The sequence below is a fragment of the Diadema antillarum genome, unplaced genomic scaffold (assembly GCF_040938485.1).
Source record: "Diadema antillarum isolate AM-2024a unplaced genomic scaffold, OU_Dant_1.0 seq00000486_RagTag, whole genome shotgun sequence".
Lineage (NCBI taxonomy): Eukaryota > Metazoa > Echinodermata > Echinoidea > Diadematoida > Diadematidae > Diadema > Diadema antillarum.
In genome coordinates, this window is record NW_027271449.1 from 207,400 (window position 1) to 232,312 (window position 24,913).

A 24,913-nucleotide genomic window follows, 5' to 3' on the forward strand; every position below is an offset into this window, starting at 1 on the left:
AAGAAATTAATTTTTTGTAAGGGTAATTCACACCTGTCATTTCAAACTTATTACTAAGCCTTTGCCTGCATTTTTTTTTTAATGAACTTAGATTTTTGTTACTTTTGAATGGTTTCGTGCTGTGCTGTAGATTGCGTGTACATACATGTTATTGATGTTTTAATTTCCCTTTTATGTCATGTTTTCAAATTGTATTTGTTTGTGTTACTTTGATAATTATGTATCTCACGGCAAATTGCAAAACTAGGCAATGTTTAGCTTATTGCAGGTCTGATAACCTTTATTTTGAACTTAACTATACTCACAAAAGCACAAGCATTGTTTATGCATGCATAGTAGTTTATGTAACGCTTCCCATTATTTTCCTTCTGTTATTTTGTCTTTTTGTTTTCTTGAGACAGGAATGACTGGATTTCAGCTGACAGTGATATACGGTCTCGTACTGGTCAGTCAGCCGTTGTGGGCGCTTGATTCGGTGGAGAACCTGGCAGACGGTAAGTGGACATTACGGAATTGTGCATTGTCGATAGACTTGAATGAACCCTGACATGAAATTATTCACAAATGCTTCTTTATTCTATGGTGGGGTTTTTTTTCGTCAAATAATAAAACGGTATGCAGAAGTTAAGGTAAGGGACTAATCAGTGAAGTGTTTATGATTTATTCGAAATTGTTATGAAACGGAGTTATGACAAAAATTGTCAAATAGTATTGAAATCAGTGGCGTGTGCCGCCATTGTAAATTCATTCGCCACAAAATTCATTAGATAGCTGATGTCGCTGCTATTGGTGTCGAGTATACTCTCAGGAGGCTGTGCACAGTATGGAAGAAGACGAAGAAGAAGAAGAAGAAGAAGAAGAAGGAGAAGAAGAAGAAGAAGAAGAAGAAGAAGAAGGAGGAGGATGAGGAGAAGAAGAAGAAGAAGAAGAAGAAGAAGAGGCTGAAGCTTTATGCAGTCTTAAAAAAAAATGAAATCTAGAAATTAAACTTAGGTCTTACACGAGTTTCAGAGTAATAGAATACAGCTGTAACTGGTTGATTTCCACAGGCAGGTATAGACGCGAGAAACTGTGTCCTCGAATGAAAACTTATTGTACACTCCTGTTTTTATACAATGACATCAACTTAACCACTGGCTGCTGAGAAAACTATATTAGATGGTACTTTGAAGTTTTTGATACATTGTTTAAAAGGGAATCTACTTTAACGTGTATGCCATTTGGGTTAAAAGCGGCAAACTGAAAGTAATAGATCAGTAAAATATGAGAAATTATCAAAATATCACTCTTCTAATATTACAGATTCGTTTGAACCGGGTATTTCTGCTGTCATCTTAACTAATCCTTAAAATAGCGTAACTGTTGACTGAGGTTTATAATAATGATGGGATCCATAAAAAAACTTGAAAAAGTCACATGGATGAGATTTGATTGCAAATGAAGACGCGTATGTAAACTTATTTTCCCCTCTTAGAACTAGGTCATTAAATTTCAAAGAAATATAATCATTAATTATAGCAAGTCATTATCATCATTGTGATAACCATCATTTAACGTTAAAAGGGGAAGAGTAAACATAAGTGTTGGTGCAAAACATATAATTGTGATGAACACAGTTCCCAGAGAATATGTAGGTCTACAAATTTTAAAACAAGTTTTGAGAACCTTAGAGAATTATGCCATGAGTTATCAAGAGGGCAAAACACACACGATTATGGAAGTGAATAAGAATATCAACTTGCATACATAGATTGCATACATAGATACAATACGATAGATGAATATTGTGACAGGGGTGTTAGATGGAAGACTTTACAAATATTACATTTATGTACATTGCAGACTATAGTGACGGGCGATGATGTCATAGAAGAAAATGTATCATAAATAGTTAGAAGCAATATAAAACAATATATCCACTATTATGAAAACAAGATGTGACAGCTTTAGAAAGACTTTTATCCAGAGGAGTGCAATGCTATAGCTGAAATATCCCCCTCCCCCTCCTCCCCCCCCCCAAAAAAAAATAAAATAAACTGTTCAAAAATCAGAACTTTGAGACAATGGTAAAGTTATAACCTTTTAATGTGCATTTAAATTTTGCCATACGCTATAGCCCCGGGCTATAGCGTATGACAAAATGTAAAGGCACATCGTATAGGCAGATGGGTTGTTCCTGTCTCGACACTCGCCTTCTTTCCGTTGCACCCACAGAGATGTAATCAGCCACAAGAGCATACGAAATGAAAAAAAAATATTTAGATTAAAGGCATTATCTACCATTTGCAGATAAAGCAAAATCCAAGCTTTAGTTAGCTTCATAATAGCTCTAAAATGTGAGTTAGGGAAAGAAACAACCAATGTAAAAATTTTATTCAGTATAATCACCGCTAAGTCTTGTTAAATATTCAAATTGTGTAATAGAATTGTTTCTAGAATGATCCGTCTACAGTTATGGTTTATTCAGAAGAATAGCCATATCTCCTTACATATAGGCTTTTATTGCGAATTTATATATATAAATATATACATATATATGGTAGGATGTTTTGTGATACAACTGACATACACATAATCACCAAGTGTGATAGCTCGAACATTCTTAAATCACTGCTTTCAATGGTGGACAATACCACTCTCTCAGCCCGAGTATACTCGGGACTAGTCCACAGCCTAGAAGATGTCAGCTCGAGTATACTCGGGACACGTCCTAAACGGGTTGAGATTATTTGCGTGGAGTTGTTATGCAAAATAAAATGACAATTTTCAAGTGAATTCTGAGCACAAGTATCAAGGTGACCTATTAATTCCCGGTGGTTAATAAGTGGCGATTTTCTTTCTTTCAAGTTTTTACTATACTCTTGGAAAGATTTTATTTTCATGGTCAAATAATAATTCCCATAAGTAAGATAACCGTCGAAAATATCTTTACAACGAAAATCATAGGTATTATTCTTTTTTTTTTCATTATGACTATGAATAATGATGGTATTGGACGACAATGATAATAGTATTGTCGTAATCATAATCGAACTAATCTCTAATCAATTAATCACATGCAAGTGAAATGAGGTAATTCCAGTGATCGTAATCAAAGACGTTGATTGCAAGGTAATGATGACGTAGCTTCGAAACAGAGTGTTCAAAATGCCCCCAGGATTGCGTCCTTGAGTAACATTTTTAGCGTGACTCACGTGCAATAATTCTTAACAAAGCAAATGTTTCCATTGTAAGTAACTAGAATCATTCACGCCCACACGGACATAATATGCACACACATTACCACGCACTCAGCATGAGGCAAACTCGGTGAAACTGCATAACTGAACCAAAACGAAAAAAAAAAATGCGCGGCAGGGACTTATGTAAAAGACACATTAGCAGGTGTTTTTGAACATTTCCTTTTTAAGGACAGAAATGCTTTTCAACACGATTATCATTCTCTTTAAAAGTATGACAAACTACAGGAAGCCGAATTAGGAAATATATCTTTACTTGATTTGTGCCTGTACTGCAGCCAAATCGCTTGCAATGTAATAACTCAAAAGTGTCTGTTGATGGTTTTTTTACACGGCAAGATGGAGTTAAGAATATTATGTTCTTCACTTTTGCAGTGATGCGAACATGTCTTTATCTTGACACTTTGATATAAAGTGGAAATTCCAAAGTGTGTTATGAGCTTTTGCGGTAGATTAGAGCGTTGACATTGATAAATGCATGTAAGTCTCATGTTTGTTTACTTTTTTCAGATTCGTAATAGCTTTTTGTACAATTTTGTCGATGCAAATTTGTCTCCTTTGTTATTTGAAGTTAGCATTAGCTGTATATTTGCAAATTGTTAAACGAAAACCAAAGCATAATGACTTTGTCGCTTCACTTATGATGTGAGCTTGGAGATCTCTGTCTATAAGTATATTTTCAATACATTTATATTGAAACAACAACAATAAAAAACAAATGCATGATTCTACTCTCAGGGGTCTTGAATTTCACTTTTTCAGTCATTGTCACATATTGTCACTCATTAAGCAAACACAAAATTAAGCGTGAAAATGCATGGCTAAAAAAAAAAAAAAAGTTTGGCTAACCCCGTGCAAGTTCAAATTAAAAAAAAAAGGCCCAAAAATCTGTGACCATATAGAATACCTAATAAAATATCCACACTCACCATGTTCTCACCTATATACAGTAAGTGTGTAAGTACACAGTCACACACACACACACACACACACACACACACATATATATATATATATATATATACATATATATATATATATATATATATACATATATATATACATATACATATATTTATACATACATATATATATGTATATATATATATATATATACACTCAGCAACAAAGAATTCAAACACCTTTTCAAGTTTATATTTCTCATAGAATATTTGGCTAGAAGGTATGTATATATACCATATATGAAAGGTAATTTAATTGGCTATCAACCTGGTAGGTCAATAAGGAGGGAAACTTTACTCATGAGTGAACACCTTCGTTTTTCTCTTCAAAGGCACAAAATTAAAAATTGCAAAAATAAACAAGCTGTCATTCATGCGTATAGCTGCTCTTCCATGTAGCAATAAGAACAAAATTGATCTCTATAATATCCCGAAGCCCAAAAGATCAATAAAGGCTCAAACAATAAAGGGAAATGAACAATCTTCTGTTAAATGTAAATTCAAATGAAATGTGATGAGCAATATCAACAAAATGGTAGAAATTTGAATTGATTTCTCAAGTCAGGAAAATTGTAAATAACAGTTGGTTCTTGAATTTGTCTGATGAATTCTTAAATTACTACATTAAAAGAATTAAAAACAGATACTCTGTTAATCATCTATGCCCTTACTCCCTAGATGCCACTTGAAGTTTGAGTTCTTTTCTTATTTTCCCCACTTTTCCCACTTTGATTTTGTTTGAGGTTGTAAAGAGATAAAGAAAAATAATTTTTGCTATTTCATTCATGTCTCTCATTGTATTTAAATGGTCTTTGTCATCATTGTTATCTTGAAGGGCATTTCGAAATAAAAAGAAATGTCAATGTTTGCATTGTTTACTTTTGTTCCTTGGAGGACAAAAAATGAATGTGGTTGCTCATACGTAAAGTTTCCCTTTATGTTGACCTGCTAGTTCGATAGTCAATCAAATAACGTTTAATATGGTATAAGATACATTGCTTTTCATCAAAATATCATATGAAAAATATTGACTCGAAAAAGTGTTTACTTTTTTTTTGCTGAATGTATATAAACATGCATACCTATAGACTACAAGTATGAAACTAAATGTATGTCGACTAGAAAAATGCATACATGTCCCTATAGTCATAGCGACGGGTTGTATCATTTTCTTCTTTGGCAAGATATTAGCCAGGATGTAAGCCACCTTTCCAGGGCTGCCCGCTCACTTCCCCAATTCGCCCTGATGATAAAGTGCATGACGGGTCGCTGGCCCCTCGACTACAACAACTATGGTTGCTACTGCGGGTTCGGCGGCCGGGGCGCGGTCTTGGATGGTGTGGACAGGTGAGATCTAAACAGCGCCATCTTCTTCAAACCCACTGCAGATTTCGAGACGTGGTCATCTGACTTGAGCTGCAGGTTTTCGAAAGCGCTGAGTTGTGTGAGAAGTTACTCGTAAAATATGCCAAAGAATTCTCATTAAAAACAGATGCTACAACAACATGTCCTTTGTGTTTTGCCTAAGGTTATTCAGCTGTTTGCAGCCTGTTATGTTTCTTTGGCTTTTATTAGGTGTACTTGTGATTTGCAGACCTCGCTTTTGAAACACGTCGAGGGAAACCATGGTTCATTTTCTATTCCATTAAGATTTATTTCTTCACTTGTATAAAGGAAATCAATTATGACAAAATAGAAGATTTTCACATGAACAGATACATAAGAGTGCTCAGCTCAGTATGAAATCATAAGAATAATACGACGTACATAATATGTTTCATAGTATATTTTAAAGTATACAGGTGGAGGAGACCGTTATCGATAAGCAAATGGCTTGACTTAGATAACGGCCTCTGGACATTATGACTTGTTACTATTCTAAAACACATAACACACAAAATAAATAGAGAAAACATTCAGAGTAATGTTGATTACTGTCCTCAAACCTACTGAGATGTTGAACATGTTGAAATACGGCCAAACTCCCACCTCTCTGAGTTTCATTGAACGAATGGAGAAGTTTTGCTGCGCTAACCTTTAGACGAGTGCGTTGGCCGTTCTCCTCTCTCCCTGCATAGTGTTGCAAAGTATATCTGCTTTAGAATTCGCAAAGACGCAGCCCATACAAAGTAAAATGGCGCCCCATATGATCAATGCTCTCTCTGGTGTCGTGAATTAAGCGGTTGCAAAAATGACCCAGAACGCGTAGTGAAAACTCAAACTACGCGAGATCGATTTTGATAAGCAATTTTGCGCATGCCCAGAACAGGTGTTTTTATTTTTCCTCCGGACGTCCTCGTCGCGAAAATCTAAAGTTTCCCATTAAAAAACAAACACGGACTAAATGCTGCCAGGCCATAATCACAATGTTTGTTTGAATGGAATTTCTTCATTGTCTGTTTTTCCCCTTCTCTGATGTCTATATTCATAAAGAATACATTATATCCAAATACTTAAATATTCGAAATAAGTCAGACAGTGTCAATATTAGAAGCATAAAAATATTGATAAAATATTCTATATGGGACATTATATTCTTTGTTGAAAATAAAAATGAATGAATGAACCAAAATGATAATTGAAGTGAAATCATCATTTTCATGACTGAAATTGCTGGAATTGTTCTCGTCGTTATCATCACAATCATCCTCCTATTGTTCGATTCCCTGTAGGTGCTGCAAGATTCATGATGACTGCTACACATTTCTCCTGGAAACCAAGACGTGCAGATCCCTCGCCCATGTCTATCTCCAGCCATACCGATTCAAAAAGACCAACAGGTGGATCTATGAAGGCGCACTTTGGATCGAATGCCGTAAGTTGTGATGGCGTCGATGTTATTAGTGTGCTTGCCTGCATTCCCTCTTCATATCAATGAGCTAGGCAAGCGAGTCCTCGCTCCCTCTCAACCCCCCCCCCCCCCCCCCCCACCTCAGGCGATCAGCCAGACACATAGGGGATATGCATGCTCCAGATTCCCAGAGATATCCCCTCTAAGGACGGAAATGGGTTTTGACTCTTTTCACGGGCTTTTGGAAAGGAAAGCCATCAACACTTCCCCCCATCATGGACATTTGGACGGGAAGCCTGCTCGTGTACGTAAAACCAGCGTGACGTGCATACGACGCATTTGGTAAAATGTCCTGCGAAAAGAAAGCCAGCCAAACATGCACAATAAGCACGCACTATCCCTAATCAAAACTATTTCTGGAAAATGTATTAAAGGTCCCCCTATTTCAATGATTTTTTTTTTCGGGATTTTCCCCGAAATGAGCTCCCAAAGCGGGGGGAGGGGGAGGGGGAGGGGGAGGGGGAGGGGGAGGGGGAGGGGGGAGGGAACGAGATACAGGTTTGTCCTGGAATATACAATACAATATGGAATCATTCTATCTATAATTTCATCCATGTGTCGTTTCAACCTCAAAACGAATGAATGAATTGTACAGGACTAAATTAGAATTCTAAGGGGGAAAACAAACAAGGGAGGTATTTGTGTGATTGTTTCAAGTTCGCCATGCATGTCGCTGCCATGGCGTGGCATCAAATCAGGCATTATAGCGCCTTTGTTAGCCAGTAAATGCTATACATTAGCAGAAGCATAAGGTTCAATTTATGGACATGTTTCTTCTGTTTCACGTGGTGTGACATGTTAAAGATCGAATTTGCGATGTCACTTGGAAAAGCCCTCAGCTGAAACATTCATTCAGGCAGACTATTATTCTCCCGTTCACAACTTGTTGAACAGATTGAGGTGGCAAAGTGTACAAGAATGCATTGAGTATCAGTACTGCGTAGCTGTATATAAAGTCTTGAACGGATTAGCCCCATCATACTTATGTCCTATGGCTACAAGGCGTCAAGTAACGTACGAAAGTCGATATGCCTTATCTTGCCCATTGTTCATCCCCATGCCTAAAACAGAATACAAAAAACGTACATTTTCCTTCTTCGCTTGCTCTCTTTTCAACAATCTTCCCAGTTTTATTCAATCGTCAAACTGTCTCGAAAGGTTTAAAAGACAAATTCGATCAGCAAATATAAACTCAGCTTTTTGATATGTTAAGATGATGAGCAATTAAGAGTTCATACATATTAATATGCATTTGTTTCTGTATCATTATGTTTCTTAATGCTCATTGTTTTTAGTACATTATGATATTATGATTTTTGATCTTGCCTTTGGTACTATTTTTATATGCGCTACATTTTTTTTAATCCTTGAATCTATATCTGTGTATGATAACGCATCTCTATTTTCTCACATTTTTCTTTTACCTTTCATATGTTTGTTTCGACTACTTTTTTCTTCTCTTTTCTTTTTGTTTGCGTTACACTGTGTAAACCTACCTGCAATGTTTCAATATTCTGAACAAAGTGTGAAAGTGTACTTTTTACTCGTTGCCATATCACTTTTTGGCCATTAATTTTGTACATTCTGTTAACATAATTTATTTTGCTTTTGCATATGGTAATCTCCTGCTGTTTTTGCTTTTAATTTGTTGATTTTGTATCTTTTTTTACTTATGTAGATATCACATCTTGCTTGTTTCTATGTGTTCGCTTGCTCTCTTTTTTGTTGCTGTTGTATTATGTGATTTTTACTCGCAATATGTATTATTTGTAACAGGGCTCACTTGAAAAGCAGGCCCTTTGGCCCTGAACGTGACTACCCTGTTCTTTTTTTTCAATAAAACTGAATAGATAAATAATTAAATAAACTTATATAGATGGAGCTTGAATTTCAGGGAAGACAGCAAGTTACATAAAGCAGAACTTTAGCTGAAAAACAGAATGCAGTAATCTGTGGTAGTTAATGATTAGCAAATATAGTCATACATTATTTACCACGAGGGATTTAAAAGCTTTTCACATATTGCAAATTCTAGTCATTACTCTAGTCTTTTATATACATTATTCTCTTTTGTATGTTGTTATTTATTTTATAAGAATTTACTCCCGATTAAATTGAAACCTTTTAAATAGTTCGATGCTTTGCCTTGAAGATGAATTCATTTATTTATTTTTTTTCGTTTGGGGGTGGTTTCTACAAAGCAATGCTTTAAGATTCCTCCTAAGTATGTTAGCTGGACATAAAGATATTTAGAGCCCTTATATCAGTATCTACAATGTTTTAGAAATTATAGTCACAGAATATCAATGGCGTTTACACTCACTAACAAAATGATTTTCTCCGTTGTAATTGGATGCCTTTATCTTCTCGTTTCATTATGTTGGTGATCTAATATTCCTTCGGACTAAATTCAAGACCTTGATACTTTCGATGCTTGAAATTCATATTTCATCATTGCAAAAACGTTGCTGCCAAGCATTCACTGGGTTGCTTCTGAAGGATTTATTGAACATTATTATTTCGGTTTAATAAGCAGCTCCTGCATTCAGTATGCGTGAACTTAGGCATTTCATTGTCGTAATGAATTTGCCCCCCCCCCCCCCCATTTCGTATCGTTCAATTGAATCCTTTTCTTTTGTGTTTGTAAATAGATTTTTCATACTATGTTTTTCGTCGACATTTCACATCGGAATTCTTATCATAGCCAACGCCCTCTCTCTCTAACGGCTCAGAGTCTTTGTATTTATCTGAAATATATTTTTGTTGCATGATCTCATATTCATCTATTTCTACTTCCTCGTCCATCAGATTCAAAGGGGTCGTGCTCTAAAGGGTTGTGCGAGTGTGACCGACAGGCAGCGCTGTGCTTCTCTCTAGCACCATACAATGCGGAGCTCAAAAAACTGAATCGAAAGGAATTGTGCCGAGGCTGATGAATGGAATATCTCCATGGTAGCATTAAAATCTTTTTATTTCCACTCGCTTTATTTCTCAATTGCTTCGGGGGATGTTGACAAAATTAACTTTCCCTCTAACATCAGTTACCCTTTGATGTGGCCATTTTACTGTATTGTGCATATAGTGTCTTTGGAATGCCTGCATTCGACTTTTTTTTTTTTTGTGCGATGCATAATGTTTTGCGCACTAGTTTTTACATACATTCGTCTAGTGCCATAAACATCACAACTAATCTAAAAAAAATCGACTTACTCTTATGGAGTGGGTAGATGAATATGAATTTTAAAAAGTCATCGGAGCTTGATGATATACATGAGTGACAAGTCTGAATGTGATAACAATATACAAAAAGAAAAATAAATGGCCAGCTTTGGGGGCACACACTTATTTCAATGAAGGTTCCAATCCTTTTAAGGGCATTACCACAAAATACAGCCGGTGGTTATACGATGCACTGCGTACATTTTGAATGACAAAAGTTGTTACAAACTTCATGAACTGAAAGAGAACATACGTCTTTTATGATGTCGTTCTGATGTCGTGTGAAATATATAGATAGAAAGAACGGCCGAATGGAGAGACGAACTGAGAGGTAAAATGTCGATCATTTTCGACAAAGTGCGACGTGTTTTAACATATTATAATACTATGTAAGAACTCCTTACGAACGAAGTATAACAAAGCGATTAATTATCATTATAAATAATTTATCCTCATAAAAGGTTAGTCCCAACTTTTATTAGAATCTCTTTGTTTTGGATATCTCAGCCATTAAAAAAAGTGTCATCAATAAACTTTTCGGCTGGCTCGACGATTAGCTCCACCTTCATACGAAGATTTTAGGCTGATTAACTGTCAAAATAAATCAAAGTCAATCTCGTGTTAACACGCGAGTTCAACGGCTGGCTTCCTAAAAGGCAGACTTTGTCTTTGATAAAGGAGGCGGAATCGGTTAAGGGCCGAATGAAGAGACGGACTGAGAGGGTAAATATGTTATGTCGATCATTTTCGACAAACTTGCCGTATCCCACGCATCTTCGGACATTCGGAATTGGCATAAAATCAGCAAGGGTTGGTGGGTATACCAAACACTCTCATGAATCATAGGCCCGTTCCCTCCGAAAATAAATAACTCTTTTTTGTCTAGCCGTTAGAAATAAGACAGTTGTAGTTAGAACTGTTCACGCTGTAGAGAGATAAATGTTAGCATTAAAGCAGGTCAGCCGATTTTTCGTTAGAAACCTCGATTGTCTATTGAATTATACCTTTTAAATTAGTCTTTTTAAGGGACACCTTTTTCTTTCACTTCACTTTACTTCTCTTTTCTTGTTATTTCTTAAACTGATTTGTTACCGCTTTGTTATAACCTTTGTCATTCCTCTATTGTGTATGTCAATTTTGTTGCATCTCATTCTTTCTTGAATTGTATATACTGTAAATGTTAATAGCAATAAAGGAGAGTTTTATGCTCACATTCGTATCATAATTGTCAATGATTATGTCATCCAGAGATTATTAATCACCGGGGAAAGGTCAAGGTGTGAATTGTCTTCAATTTGTCTCCTTCTACAAAATCTGTAAGATCGTAACTGTTGATCTATAATTCAACAAACATGTCAGATAAAAGGAACCACGGAACTAAAATCTGTCATTTTCCCCTTTCCGGGCAGCGACACTACCACCAGGCCATCGCTGGTTGCCGGCAGTGACACGATGACATGACAATGTCAGAATTGCGGAGCTTATGTATTGAATATCTGTTGGAGTATATAGAAGAAGAAGAAATTCGCATAATCCGCAGGGTAGATTCAAACCACCTTTACCGAACTTTATCATGGCTTTATATGGTTAAACGAAAGAAATTTCAAATTCACATTCAAATCTATTCAGACCTTCATCCATTGAACATATTCATGATATTACAAATGAATACAGTCATTGGGGAAAGATGAAATAGAAGGGAAGAGGAAGAGGAAGGAGTTGAATGTTGGAGAATCATGGAGATAGGGGAGAGCAGTAAAGATTCATGAAACCAAGAAACCTAGTATTAATTTACACATTTCTCCACAGGTTATTTCTCTTGTCTTCTCTCCTCAGGTCTACACTTTAACCTCATTTTGATTTCTTATTTTTGCATTTCTCCCACAGGAACCTTTTCAGGATTTAACTGTCATCAATTTTCCTCCTCCAATTTTTTTTTTCGTTCTCCTCAGCAGCATTTCATTCTAGGATCCATACTAGCTCCCTCTAATTTACGTCTTGAATTTCAATTTGTTCTTTTCTTTTTCTTTTCTTTGCCCCCCCCCCCCCCGCCTCTCTCTCTCTCTCTCTCTCTCTCTCTCTCTCCCTTCTCTCTACATATTCTCATCTCTCCTCTACTTACCCTTCCTTCGAGGGATTATTCGTCCTTTCTCCATTGATTCCGCATTCCATAGCCACAATTATCCATATTGTTAAAAATAGCAAGACGTACGCGCAGTACATTTTCTCTCACCCCAAATTCACTCCAAATATAGGGTGGATATACCTATGAAGGAATGATGGTTATTTATTAAAATCACGTATGATGTCCTTCCAGACAATTTGTATTTGCTTTATTCAACAACTTCCATCACAGCCTTCAAATGTATCCCACAGACTCATAATATACCACCATTGCGGATTAACCCATGGCTACAGAACTAGAAATCAGCAAATTTTCACATTTTCTTACAAGTTTTATTTTTCATTTGTTTTGAAAAATAAGTTTAACGCAATTGTCAATTTGAGATGGAATACCACAAATTAATGTATAAAGATATACGAATATCGTGTAATAGAGGAACCTACTGATATGCAAAAGCTTGTAGGATGTAGGCTCCATAGTAATAAGAAGCGTTTACTTCAATGTGTCATTGACAAAATTGACAAAACATGCGAGAATACAATGTGTCGAGAATGTAATAATTACGGAATGCACAAAATGTTCATAATCAAACTTAAGGTATACCAATGCTAAATAAAGTAGCAATTTAAAGGGGGTGTCTAGTAACTGATCATTGGGAATCAGTGGGAATGCTGGGGGATGATTGTTCCAATCCTTGTTGGATTCATTAAAGAGTACATTACATATCTATTGTTGTGTGAAAATTATTTGCTTCAGAATGGTCTCATATTCAAGGAATGTGCAGTTTAATGTACCGTCACTGTACAGGCATGCATGCTAACCTGGAAACATCAAACTGCACATTACTTAAATATGAGACCATTCTAAATCAAATAATTTTCACATAATAATAAGGGAATCGGCCCTGACAGATCTTATATGGCTCTTTCTGATTTTGAACTTGATTTCTGATAAAGTACTTGTTTTTTTTGGGGGGGGGGGCAGTTGTGAACACATTTACACCACAACAACACCAGTTGGTGTGGTCCCCTTCTGGGCGGGTGTTATACTACTGACATTAACACAACAGCGATACCAAATCAATACCATGTACTGTCACTGTTGATTTACACCAGCGCAGTGTCAAAAACATCAGGTGAACACTTATCAACACCATCATAACATACTTTCTATACACGTCGGTATGGTCCTCTATTGACACTTGATCCGCGTTAGACTTAAAATGCATGGTGTTTAATCTAGCACCCATCTTTTTGCAATGTATGTAGACGGATGCGTCGACAGTAAAGAGTGCTTTACTAATTTCCAGGAAGGCTAAATAATTGAAATGTAAACACCGCAAAACACCTCCTTGGTGTTTCGTTACCCAGTAGCATATATTATGTACAGACGTTACTCAAGAAAGCAAGATATATACGTGATATTGTCATTACAAAAAGAGGCAATTGTGACATTTATCGTGGCCACAACCATAAACATCGGGGGAAGAAAAAAACCAACACACAATTGAGTGAGAAGTTTTGATGTGACATATTGATATGACATACGAATGCATACATGTATCAAGTGAGTGTTTGCAAAGAATGCATCTGATGAATATGACAATTAACCCCCCACCACCCCCAAAGAGAGAGAGAGAGAGAGAGAGAGAGAGAGAAAGAGAGAGAGATAATACCAGTGAATACGGTGAAAAAATGAAGAATTATTGTGTTGGTTGTAGAAGCAAACTTAAATACTATATGGGTTGGTGAGTTCTTCATATAAGAAAGACATAATACATGTACAAACAAAATTCCATAGGGGGGACCCCGGAAAAAAAAACAGAAGAAGAAATGAACTAGTAACAGAACTGTACAGGTAGGGATTGTCAGAGCACGTTCTATCGTGCTGCGCTCTGACGAGTGACAATGCTTCGCGAACTGACACTAACAATATTTTTGCATTGTTGTGAAGCATTTCGATCGACCTTACGAGCAATCCTTTTCCCAGCCACAACAGTTCGAACATTACACATCTCATAATAGTCGTGGAGCATGGTGCGAAAGTGTTTCAGATCCGCTTCGAAATCCCCTTCATACATCGCAATTTTCTTCCACAAGGTGTGATTGTAATGTTTGTAGAGGAGAGTGTCCGCCATGTTCCATCTTCGTATCTTCATTCGCTGCTCGCGGTCAGTACCGGATTTCTCCGCTCGCTGATTGGCTCGCAAGTAAAGGATGTCTTCGAACTCCCAAGACATGATCTTCTTTAGAAGCAAAAGTGACTCGTCTAGGTACTAGGTCCAGCACGCCATCTAACTTTCGTATCGCCTTGTTAATCACATCCACGCTCTTGTGAATCAGTTCGTCGGATATTAAATCATAGAACATTCCGTTTCGAATATATGTTTTACAATTAGATTTTTCCATTCTTTTCCAATGAAAAAATGGACGTCTAAGAAATGTGTCCACTATTTGAGATGGTGTCTTGCCGGCCATAGGATAGTGCTTTGGACACTCGAAGAAAAAGAATGCGGATGTAAATTGCTTGGTAGGTTCCCTGAGAATGGTTATGAATCTCGCTCCTGATTTCATGTGATGTTTCAAGAAGATCAGATTCGGCAAGAGTCGAATATGTGACGTCATCAGGTCATAATCCCGGTAGTGTTTGTAGTCCAACGTTTGCACTCCTATTGGCGGCAATATATCCCTCTTGCCTCTAAGTTTGCGCTGGCGGAAATGACCACGTGTGGGGTCGTTTTTGTACAGCAGGAACGAGAGGTTATTGGAGTAGCCATAGCGCTTGATGATGTTAGCCATTGTCGAGCTGGCGGTCTTATGCGTTTTGATGAAGACCAGCGGCCTCGTAAAGCGACCCAAGCGCCGCCCTTCACCTGCCTTCTGAGTAAAATCTGTGCCATTTGCTCCAGCATTGTTTTGGGGTGGGTAAGAGCTCCTCTCCATTTGCGCGATTCCGAAAGATGATCCGTCCGATTTGTGGAAACTTACCGAAGCCCATGTTGAAAACGCATTGTTGTTAATAGGCCTAGTTCTCACTGGCAGAGGCCTCATTGACAAAAAAGTTGTTCGAGTTAGGAGGATAGTTGTTATTACTACAGAAAGGAGAAAGAGGCGGACCAGGAAAGGCTGACACTGTGAAGAGACAACAGAAAAATAAAGATTTGTTTTAATTAGCATCAAGCCTCACGAAATTGCATCAAATTATATTGTCAAGCTTCAAGGATTTTTCCATAGTGTCATGTTGTCATGTACGAAGACAGAAGTATGGAAACCTAGATCAGGAAAATGAGAGTAGGGGTGGGGAACAATCAGACACACAGAGCAAATTATGAACTGTAGAGATTTAGAGAGCAAGACGAATTGACAACTCTGTACGATGTAAGTGTTGAGCACTAGCTTTCAAATTTCATGTGTCGGTCTCGTGGTCCTTGTTAAGGACCGGTCACACAGCCCAAAAGTCGCAAAAACACATGAATCACGCAAGAAATTCGAGCCTATAACGTTGATACATGCGCGATTTGCGCATTTCATGAATTTATCTGATGTGATGGAACCTTCGCAGGGCGCCTGATCGGCGCTTTACGCGATTCCAGGTTTTGAGCAGCTCAAAACTCGGCTTCTCGTAAGAGTTTACGCAGTATTGCGTTGTTTTACGTAATTGTTGCGTAATTTGCGTAGACCCCCATCTCACTAGGAAGGCGACCATGGCGACCATGACGATCTGTGACGATTTAACAAATCGTGGCGCGATCGCCGTCCGTCTCCATTTTACCCCCATCTCACAAGACGGCGATTCCGCTACGATCATCAAAAATCGACAAAGCGCGGCGGATCGTAGCTTGATCGCTTTAGATCTTCTCCATCGTATCTTGAGCGGTTTAGAAGCGCGGAGGATCGCCACCATCGCCATGGTCGGCGACCTCGCTACGGAAGTTTTGAACATGTCCAAAATTCCGTAGCGAGGTCGCGACCGATCGCCTCGGAGGCCAAAAATGGAGACGGACGGCGATCGCGCCACGATTTGTTAAATCGTCACAGATCGCCATGGTCGCCTTAGATTATGCATGAACCGACAAAATTGAAAATATAATACATCTTTTATTTTCAGCAATAAATTATGACAAAATAATGGGTCTGTGTGACACTGTGCAAAAGAGCGAAAAAAAAAAAACACGGAGTGATTTTTGTGCTGAAGACGCAGTCAATCTAACAGATTTTGATGATCGTTTCCCCAAGCCAAAAAACCGTATCATGTAAATAAGATAAAATCAGAGAGGAATACAGTGTAGGTAACGGAGTAATTGGGAGATGAAACTTAATGAAAATAACACAATATTTCGAGATATGATTCTGGAGATGTTATCAATGTGACATTTCCAGAAAGGTTTGTTATTAGTAATTCGCCTAGAAATTCGATACCAAGAAATTTATCTATAAATAATGTTCTTCTTCTGTATACAGAAATCTCATTGAAAACAATATTGGTTGATAAGAAGATACACTATTACTAGACAACATATATATATATATTTTTTTTTTTGAAATTCAAGTTATATTTAAATTGTTTTCTCTTATCCATTGCAATATCTTGACCGATTCAATGTCTATTCTTTCTACAAGCACATGATTATGTTTGATTGATTTGTTGATTATGTTAAAAAAAAACAACTAGCATCATCAGCAAAGTGTAAAAAGACATTATAATGAGAAGATTTACTGATGTCGTTTATAGACATGAATGTCGTTTATAGACATGAATGTAATTATGAATAACAGTGGGCCTAACAAGCTGTCTTTTGGAACTCCACAGTGTACATTTAAAAAAAAAACTGTTTTCGGTTGGAAAGGTTGTTCCTGAAGCACTCCAAAGGCCTTTACATGTATTCCATAATGCTACACTTTGTGAAGTGGTTGATCGTGGTTGATCGTGGTTGATCGTGTGAAAGGCCCTGGAGAAGTCCTGGAAGAAGCCCACCGTGTGTAACGTTTTACCGAGTGTAAGTGCATTTTTTCCTGCAAAACAAACCGTAAAACATGTGTAGTACTATGTTGTTCTCTCATACCAAATTGGATATTTGAAAAAAATATATAATTGTCTTTTATGAAAGAGGCTGTGCTACTAAAGAATATCTTATAGAATAAGATTGATAATATAGTAGTATGATTATACATGTATTTCTATAATTTTTGAGATTGAAGATTAGTGGTAATTGCTGACGTCTAGTCTGTTACTTTTGTAGATAAAGGAATAAAGTTTGCAACCTTGATTGCATCAGGGACATAACCTTTTGATAAAGATTAATCGAAGATATAAAGTAATGAATCAGTTATATACTCAAGAATTTTTTGAAGAATTTTAATGTTATGCGATGTCACTTTAACGTTCTGTTGTGTCAGTGTGCAAGTTTGTCTAGATACGAGGAAGGAAATTTTTATTTCATATGAAAGCATGCAGCAAATAAATTCGCGTTATTAAGACATTTAATGTGAAATGTATAGACAGACAAGAGAACATACGACTAAAGGAAGAATGTAATTTTTACTGCAAAATTCTAACGGTGTATTTGTGTTTAATGTGTGCATATCTTCTGCAGATGTGTGAGTTTATAGGAACTCACCGATAAATTCTGCTAAGAATTAACTAAAAGAATCTATGACGGAAGCAACATTTGCAGGATCACCTTTTCTTTAACATCTTTAAATCGATTAGAATGACTGAAATGTTGCATGACGCGCATGAAAATTCATGTGTCAATTTTGCGACAAAAAGCGGATATAGTTTCTTGGTGCAAGATGTACACATTTATCCTCGCATACGCCGACGTCAGACAGCCTAAATATCACTTATCTTGAAGGCAAAATTAAAGTCCAATTTTCCATAATGTATATCTTCTTCTTAAAACATTCGTAATTGCAATATTTAAAACTGATACATGTAAAAGGTTTTAAGTCTTCAGAAACTAGATTAACATCCGGTTTATTTTGGTTTGTTTGTTTTTGCTTTGATGATTTCTCACTTTGTCGCCGACAATAATGTTTTAGACAAAAGGTAAACTTGAGTTAAGTTCAGATTAGTTTTATTTATGATATCATCGGTCGGATAACATTTTACAAAATTAAAGTGAGAATCTGAGACAACCAAAGCCAAGAAATAACATCCGTCCCTTATTTCGTATGGAAGGCAAACTCTAACGCCCTTTTAGATTAAAATCTCGCGAGAAAGAGTAACAAGTTACAACATATCGCCTCTTCGAAATACATAGGTAAAGTCTGATGTAAATCTCGCACCCCTCACGTGCCTTATATCTCGCCTGGTAGCAGTTCATATTTTTGGTCTGATCGGCTCTCCCGCTACAAGGGTAAGGGTCGAGATAACACAAAAAACCACCGACTGAATGCAATACTTAGGAAAGTAAGTGAACATAAGAAAGAAGACAAACGAATATGATTTACGAAAAAGGACAATGGCGTTTATTTCTCGCCACTTAGGTGTGAATGAGGGTCCTCGGATTCTCTGTGTACACGGTTGACGGTTTGTACATGTCATGAATATGATAAACAAATATGCTGATTAACTCTCTATCATCAAGTTAATATTTCTTTATTCTTAATCCTTAATCTCCAGATTATCTCTTCAAATCAAAGTTACTTGTTAACGTTTCTTATTCCTTATATCTCATATTACCGGGACGGGGGAGGGGCACATGCTTTAGTAAGGAGGATGAAATTAGTATGCGTGGCCACTTACTTATTTTTCACGCCGCGCTCGCTGCAGGTTTCTAGTGTCGGTTGTCCAGATTTCCAAACACAAGGCAAAATTTCAAGTCGCGACACTCGCTAAATACAAGAGCACATAAGCCGAACCAGTGTTAGTACCTGCGATACGATTCATTTTAAGATCGGGAGGAAAGTCTGAATTGACCTTTGATGACCTCCAGAGGTCAATGACCCCAAAATTTCAGAAGATTAATATTTCGCGTCATTGATCAATGTTAAACATGGTAGTGTTGTACTAAAAACTTTTTTTCTTGTTACAGTGGAATTGCCTCAATGTTCCACAAAGCCTTGACAAGTTTCTACCTTTGACCTCTGATGACCTCCAGAGGTCAATGACCTCTAATTATTAGAATATTGATATTTGGTGCTGTCGGTTGGTGATAAACATAACGATGTCCTAAAAATTCATTCGTGTTACAACCGAATCGTTTACCTATTCCTCTGATCAAAGGAAATTATTTACATATCTCTGCCTTTGACCTCTGAGGAATGTGACAGGTCAATGACCTCAAAATATCAGAATATTGATATATGATGTATATTCAATAGTTGACTGTATACCTTGTGTGAATTCATGCATTATGCTTTTAGCATCTATACTACAATAGAAGTCTGACATCTTCTCATTCCACAGAACTTGAAGCTTACGTGTCTTCAGTGATGGCAGTGACCTCAAATATATATATATATATATATATATATATATATATATCTTTTTGTTGGGGTTAATTATGCAGACTAGATTTCATGAAATTATGTGCAACATGAATATCCAATTTGAACTGGACAATGTTTGTACTCTTAGATATGGAAGGTGGGGAGAGGAGTACCATGTTTTGGGTTTGATACTTATGAATAGTTTCTGAACAGGCATATGGCAAAGTCCCTTGAACTGGATGAAAGGGTGAAAGAGGCTAACCAGAAAACAGCAGGCCCACGTCATCGGGTGTACGTCACAAGTCGGAAAGCCCAAGAGTCGTACAGCCCATATGTTATACAGCCCACGAGTCATACATCCCGTGACCTAAACACTTTATGAACAAGCAAGGTCCATGAGCTCGACATCAATAATGCCACAAGCTGTGCGGTCCGCGAGTTCCACACTAGGCAAATATGGCCATTAGATCTCGACACTTGCAGAAAACAAGACCCACGAGATTACATTACATCAGCAAGCTTAATCTATTCTGTGCAGGTCTCGTGGAACTTTTCCCCCCATAATGTGTTCTACTCTTATGGGCCTGGTTTGCCTACAGTGTCGGGCTCATGGGCAATGTTACCTAGTTTCGAGCTGGTGGGCCTGTGTTGGCCAGTGACAAGCTAATGGGCTGTATGATTCCGAAGAATGACTCATGGTATTGGAGCATACAGTGACGTCATGGACCATCTGAAAAACGGCATGCTTTGTTTCACACGAGATTATACCAAAATACTACTGCTCCTCATCGACTCATGTAAAATCAAGCTGAAGTTTTTCAAAACATTTCAAGGAGCATTTTATCGAGTTACAGTCTGTTAAACATGTCAATATACTGTGAAAAATAAATTGAAGGCACCTGCAATACAGCCTCACATTTTCCGACATCACACAAACTTTGATCAACACATTTTATATGTACTCCTGATGGAGAGGGAAAAAAGTAAACAACAAAATTGCAAGATTGATACATTTCTGCCAAGGCAACAGGCGGTCGAACTGATTCCATATAAAATACATAAACATGTATTTTGATTTTTCCATCCATTTTTCTCAAATCACCACACACAAAGCAATGTCATGCAGTGCAAAATGCGGGAAATGCTAAAAATTACCCTGATATAAACTGTCCATCTCTTGCAGTATATTGGGATTGAAGAAAGTTTGGAAATTAATTAGGTGAAAATTGTTGTTTCGTTGAATTAATGTGTTTTCAATTTATCTACTTTGTTATAGATTTTCAAAATCGAGGGAGGTAAAATATACAAAAAATGTGCAATATAATACATGTTAGAGATCACTACTTAATACAGTTAAATCTGACTGTAATTACTTATAATGAATTCATCATTGTAAATCAGGACAGTATTATTTTGTAGATATTTTCCAACTAGTGCAAGACAGCGTTTTTTCAAATACCATACAGGGTATACTATTGTACTTGGTGCAATTTCCCCTGGTGACGCTCAAGGGAATGTTTGACAGGTATAGCGTCATTTAAGGCGGTACATATTCAGTATGCCGTAATACGTCATTCATGATGACATTCAGGGTCCATTTACATTCTGAGGTGCTTGGAAATGGCTACGAAGTATATTTGGGTGTACGTCACGAGACCGACACCCACGAATCATACAGTCCACCAAGCAAACCAAGGTCCTCAATACCAACACATTAAGCCTCGTGTTGTAATGTCGAACTCGTGTGCTGTGTTTAAATATATAGTGTCGAACTCGTGAGCTGTCCGTATGACTCGTGGACCTCTTTTCAATGTCGAACTGGTGGGCTGTATGACTCGTGGGTGTCGGTCTCGTGGGATGGCCCCGTATATTTGCCTTTATAGAGCTAACACAGTGCTGTTGGACATCCAGGTCCTACAGTTGGGCATACCGCGGATACTTGATATGATGTTCAGCTGACTGTGTGCAGACTGAGCACGACACGATAATTCAGAACCTCTGCCTGAGAAAGGATTGTAGCCCACACCGCGACTCACAAAGCAGCTTTCTTATCGGATCATGCTGGTGGTATTTCCCGCTGCCAGCGTACCCTGAATCAACACCTTGGATGCAAAGCTTATGGCGCTTCTCTTGGAAACAAGCAATATTGGGTCATTTGGGCACCACTCTTGGCCAGGCCCACTTGTTAAGGAGTATAGAGTATCCAAAAATAAGACAATTAGGCAAACAGGAGTTCCACTTATTCAGCGGAAGGATCTGAGATACCTAAAGATGCCCCAAATTGCCTGACTTGACGCAAATTTGACCTTGAACAGACCTTGAGAGGTGATCTTGACTTTGGATTGTTAAAATGATATGAGGATCACATTCTCTAACACCGAACATGGGGTGCTGTTCGTTATTCTGAAGGTTCGCTATTCCGAAGATTCGTTATTCCGAAGGGTCGTTAATCCGAAACACGCAAATTCCCTATACCTACAGCTTCGTTAATCCGAAAATGAAAAAGGGTTCGTTAATCCGAAAATTTGTGGCGTTATTCCTAAGGTTCGTTATTCCGAAGATTGGTCAATCCGAAAATGAAATTCGGAACAACGAACCTTCGGAATAACGAATCTTAGGAATAAAGAGCCTTCGGAATATCGAACCTTCGGAATAACGAGCTGTAACCCCAAACATGTGATCATGGCTTTTAAGATTGCATAAGACGGTGGATGGCTCACAATGGCTGTGTTATGATCGCTCCAACTAGTCCATTTGAGCTAGAGGGGATTTCACACCGGGCTTTGCGTAGAGTTACATAGTGTTGCGTAGTGACTGCGCAACACTACGCCACTGTACGCTGTGAGAACGCAACTCGCCGAGGGACGCAAAATAGCTTTTTTTTTTCGCGTACCGTCCGCGTAGAGCTCTGATACGCAGGTTTGACACAAGCAAAACGCTTAACTAAAAGACAGGAAAGTGCGCGCTAATCTTGTACAAAACAAATGGACAGCGCCCGGTCCTCAAGCGCATTACGCACGTCACCCGAGACGCGCTGTTTTTGAAGTTAATGGACAGTGCGCGGTCCTCAAACGTATTGCGCACATCACCTGAGACGCGCTGTCTTTTAAGTTGTTGTTTCTGTTTTTCAAGTGTCGTTGATTGTTTTGAGATCATGTTGTTGCCAAATTTTTACCTCTACGAAATAATATACAAATATACTTGGCCTTGAGAGTTTCTTGTTAAAACTATGGGCAGAGGTGACTCCAAACTAGTACTATTCACTGAGGGGCGCAGCCCTGAAGTGAATAGTACTAGTTTGGAGTCACCGAGGCCCATAGTTTTAACAAGAAACTCGAAACTAGGCAAAGTATATTTGTTTTATATTTTGGATGAAAAATTTGAATAAAAAGTGAAAAATCATTATAGGCTTAGCCTAACCCCGGGACGCTCCCGGCCGTGTACACAGTTACACTGCAACACTGCGTGTTGGGGCTGGTCGCAGTTAGGCTATAGCCGCACTGCGGCGGCAGCGAAGCGCCTGCAATACGCAACAGTGCGAGAGACCGGAAATTGAAAAACGTAGCAGCCGTGGCACCGCTAGAGTTGCCCGTCGCATGTATCCAAGCGCTCGTATGGCCGCTGCAAACCTGAACACTAGAATTCGGGACCGGACGTGGACGGACCACGTACACTTGATTGTAAAGAAGGGTGATTGTGACATCATTTTGCAAATAGTATATACTATTTGCAAAATGTCGTCATAAACGTGACGTCATTTTGCAAATAGTACTTCATGGAGTGTCAAACACACCAACACTCTAAAATAGTTCAAAATACCTATAATCACGTGAAGCTCTTTTAACCAATCAATGGAAGACAAATTTTTGATCCAAAATATAATACTTATTATTTTAAAATCTCGTTCTTCAAAATAATTCTCTTAATCTAGAAAAAGCTACGACTATAATTTTGAAATCTTTTTAAGATGATAAAAATACCACTACCTTTTGAAATGAATGATGTTTCTAGGTGTACTAAGTTTGTACTTATTTAGCTTTCTTTTGTATCGTCATGTAGGGTAGCCATTTTGTGTCCATTTTTATCGCGCGTCTTCGTATCTTGTTATCTCTCCTATCTTTGGACACAAGTCTACGCTGTAGTACTAGGTTACCTACGCAACTGTGGGCCATCTTTACGCAACAGTACGCCACCAAACCCCGTTCACACCAAAGCGCTTTTGGTGTTCGCGTGTGACATGGCGTAGTGTTGCGTACAATTACGTAGACATTTGCGTGGACTTACGTAGACCTGGCGTTCATTCGCGTAGAATTGCGTAGACCCGGCATACATTTGCATGGTATTGCTTACAGTTTCGTATAGCCTATTATTATAGGCGCACATTTGGCATTCAAATGACCGAACCATGTTGGAAAACTGCTTGATGTCATTCATCCATGGACTCTGCATTGCTGGTGAGTACTTTAGTATATAAATTACTTACCTGCATGTGCTCTTCGAGACTCTATTATTTCTTCTGTAGGCCTAGTAATTGTGAAAATACCGAAAAGGGAAAACAAAAGGTGTGGTATGAACAAGATTTCTCTCGCTCGTTATACACGCCTCTAGTGATCAAGATGCAGACAATTCGCCATCACTATTAAACCCAAACGCATTTTCTACAACCCGTCTTGCTCGTGAAAGCTTATAATTGTATACACTTGCTACTGGTAATTAAGTCATGTCGCGAAGTGGTAAGGGCTTTATCAGCCAAGTCCTCAGCGCAAGAGCGTCATCTCCCACAAGGAAGTAGTCACGTGGCTGCATGGTTATCATGGGGCAGAGGGTCTGCGGCAAGGAGGTTTAGTTCCTCGGTCTTAATGACTGTCTTGAAAGGGCTCTGGTCGAACACTCCAGCATCAGAGCCAGAGTCAGTCTGTCTAATGTCCACGTACATGAACCTGTAGTGACCGTCTACAGTTGATTTGATTTGATTTGATTTGATTTATTCATTCTCCGTATGGAACATTTAGATTTTTTTCCAACATAATCAAACATAATGATATACAAATATGAAACTCATCATAGCTAGTTTTAACAATTTC

At 37.9% G+C, this 24,913-nt stretch overlaps 1 protein-coding gene across 1 annotated transcript; it reads left to right on the plus strand.

The window, feature by feature from the left end:
- The first annotated feature begins 403 nt into the window (after nucleotides 1-403).
- LOC139733650 (phospholipase A2, minor isoenzyme-like) lies at nucleotides 404-9,985 on the plus strand. The gene is made up of 4 exons (XM_071644464.1): nucleotides 404-494; nucleotides 5,386-5,548; nucleotides 6,874-7,016; nucleotides 9,861-9,985. Exons 1-4 carry the CDS (start codon nucleotides 404-406, stop codon nucleotides 9,983-9,985), a joined length of 522 nt encoding a protein of 173 aa, XP_071500565.1.
- The last annotated feature ends 14,928 nt before the right edge of the window (nucleotides 9,986-24,913 follow it).

Bases quoted from the DNA above. Each gene is read 5' to 3' on its own strand.
- LOC139733650 (XM_071644464.1), top strand. From the start codon at position 404: ATGACTGGATTTCAGCTGACAGTGATATACGGTCTCGTACTGGTCAGT. The intron at 495-5,385 runs GTAAGTGGACAT...TTCTTTGGCAAG, and splicing joins GGTGGAGAACCTGGCAGACG to ATATTAGCCAGGATGTAAGC. The intron at 5,549-6,873 runs GTGAGATCTAAA...GATTCCCTGTAG, and splicing joins GTCTTGGATGGTGTGGACAG to GTGCTGCAAGATTCATGATG.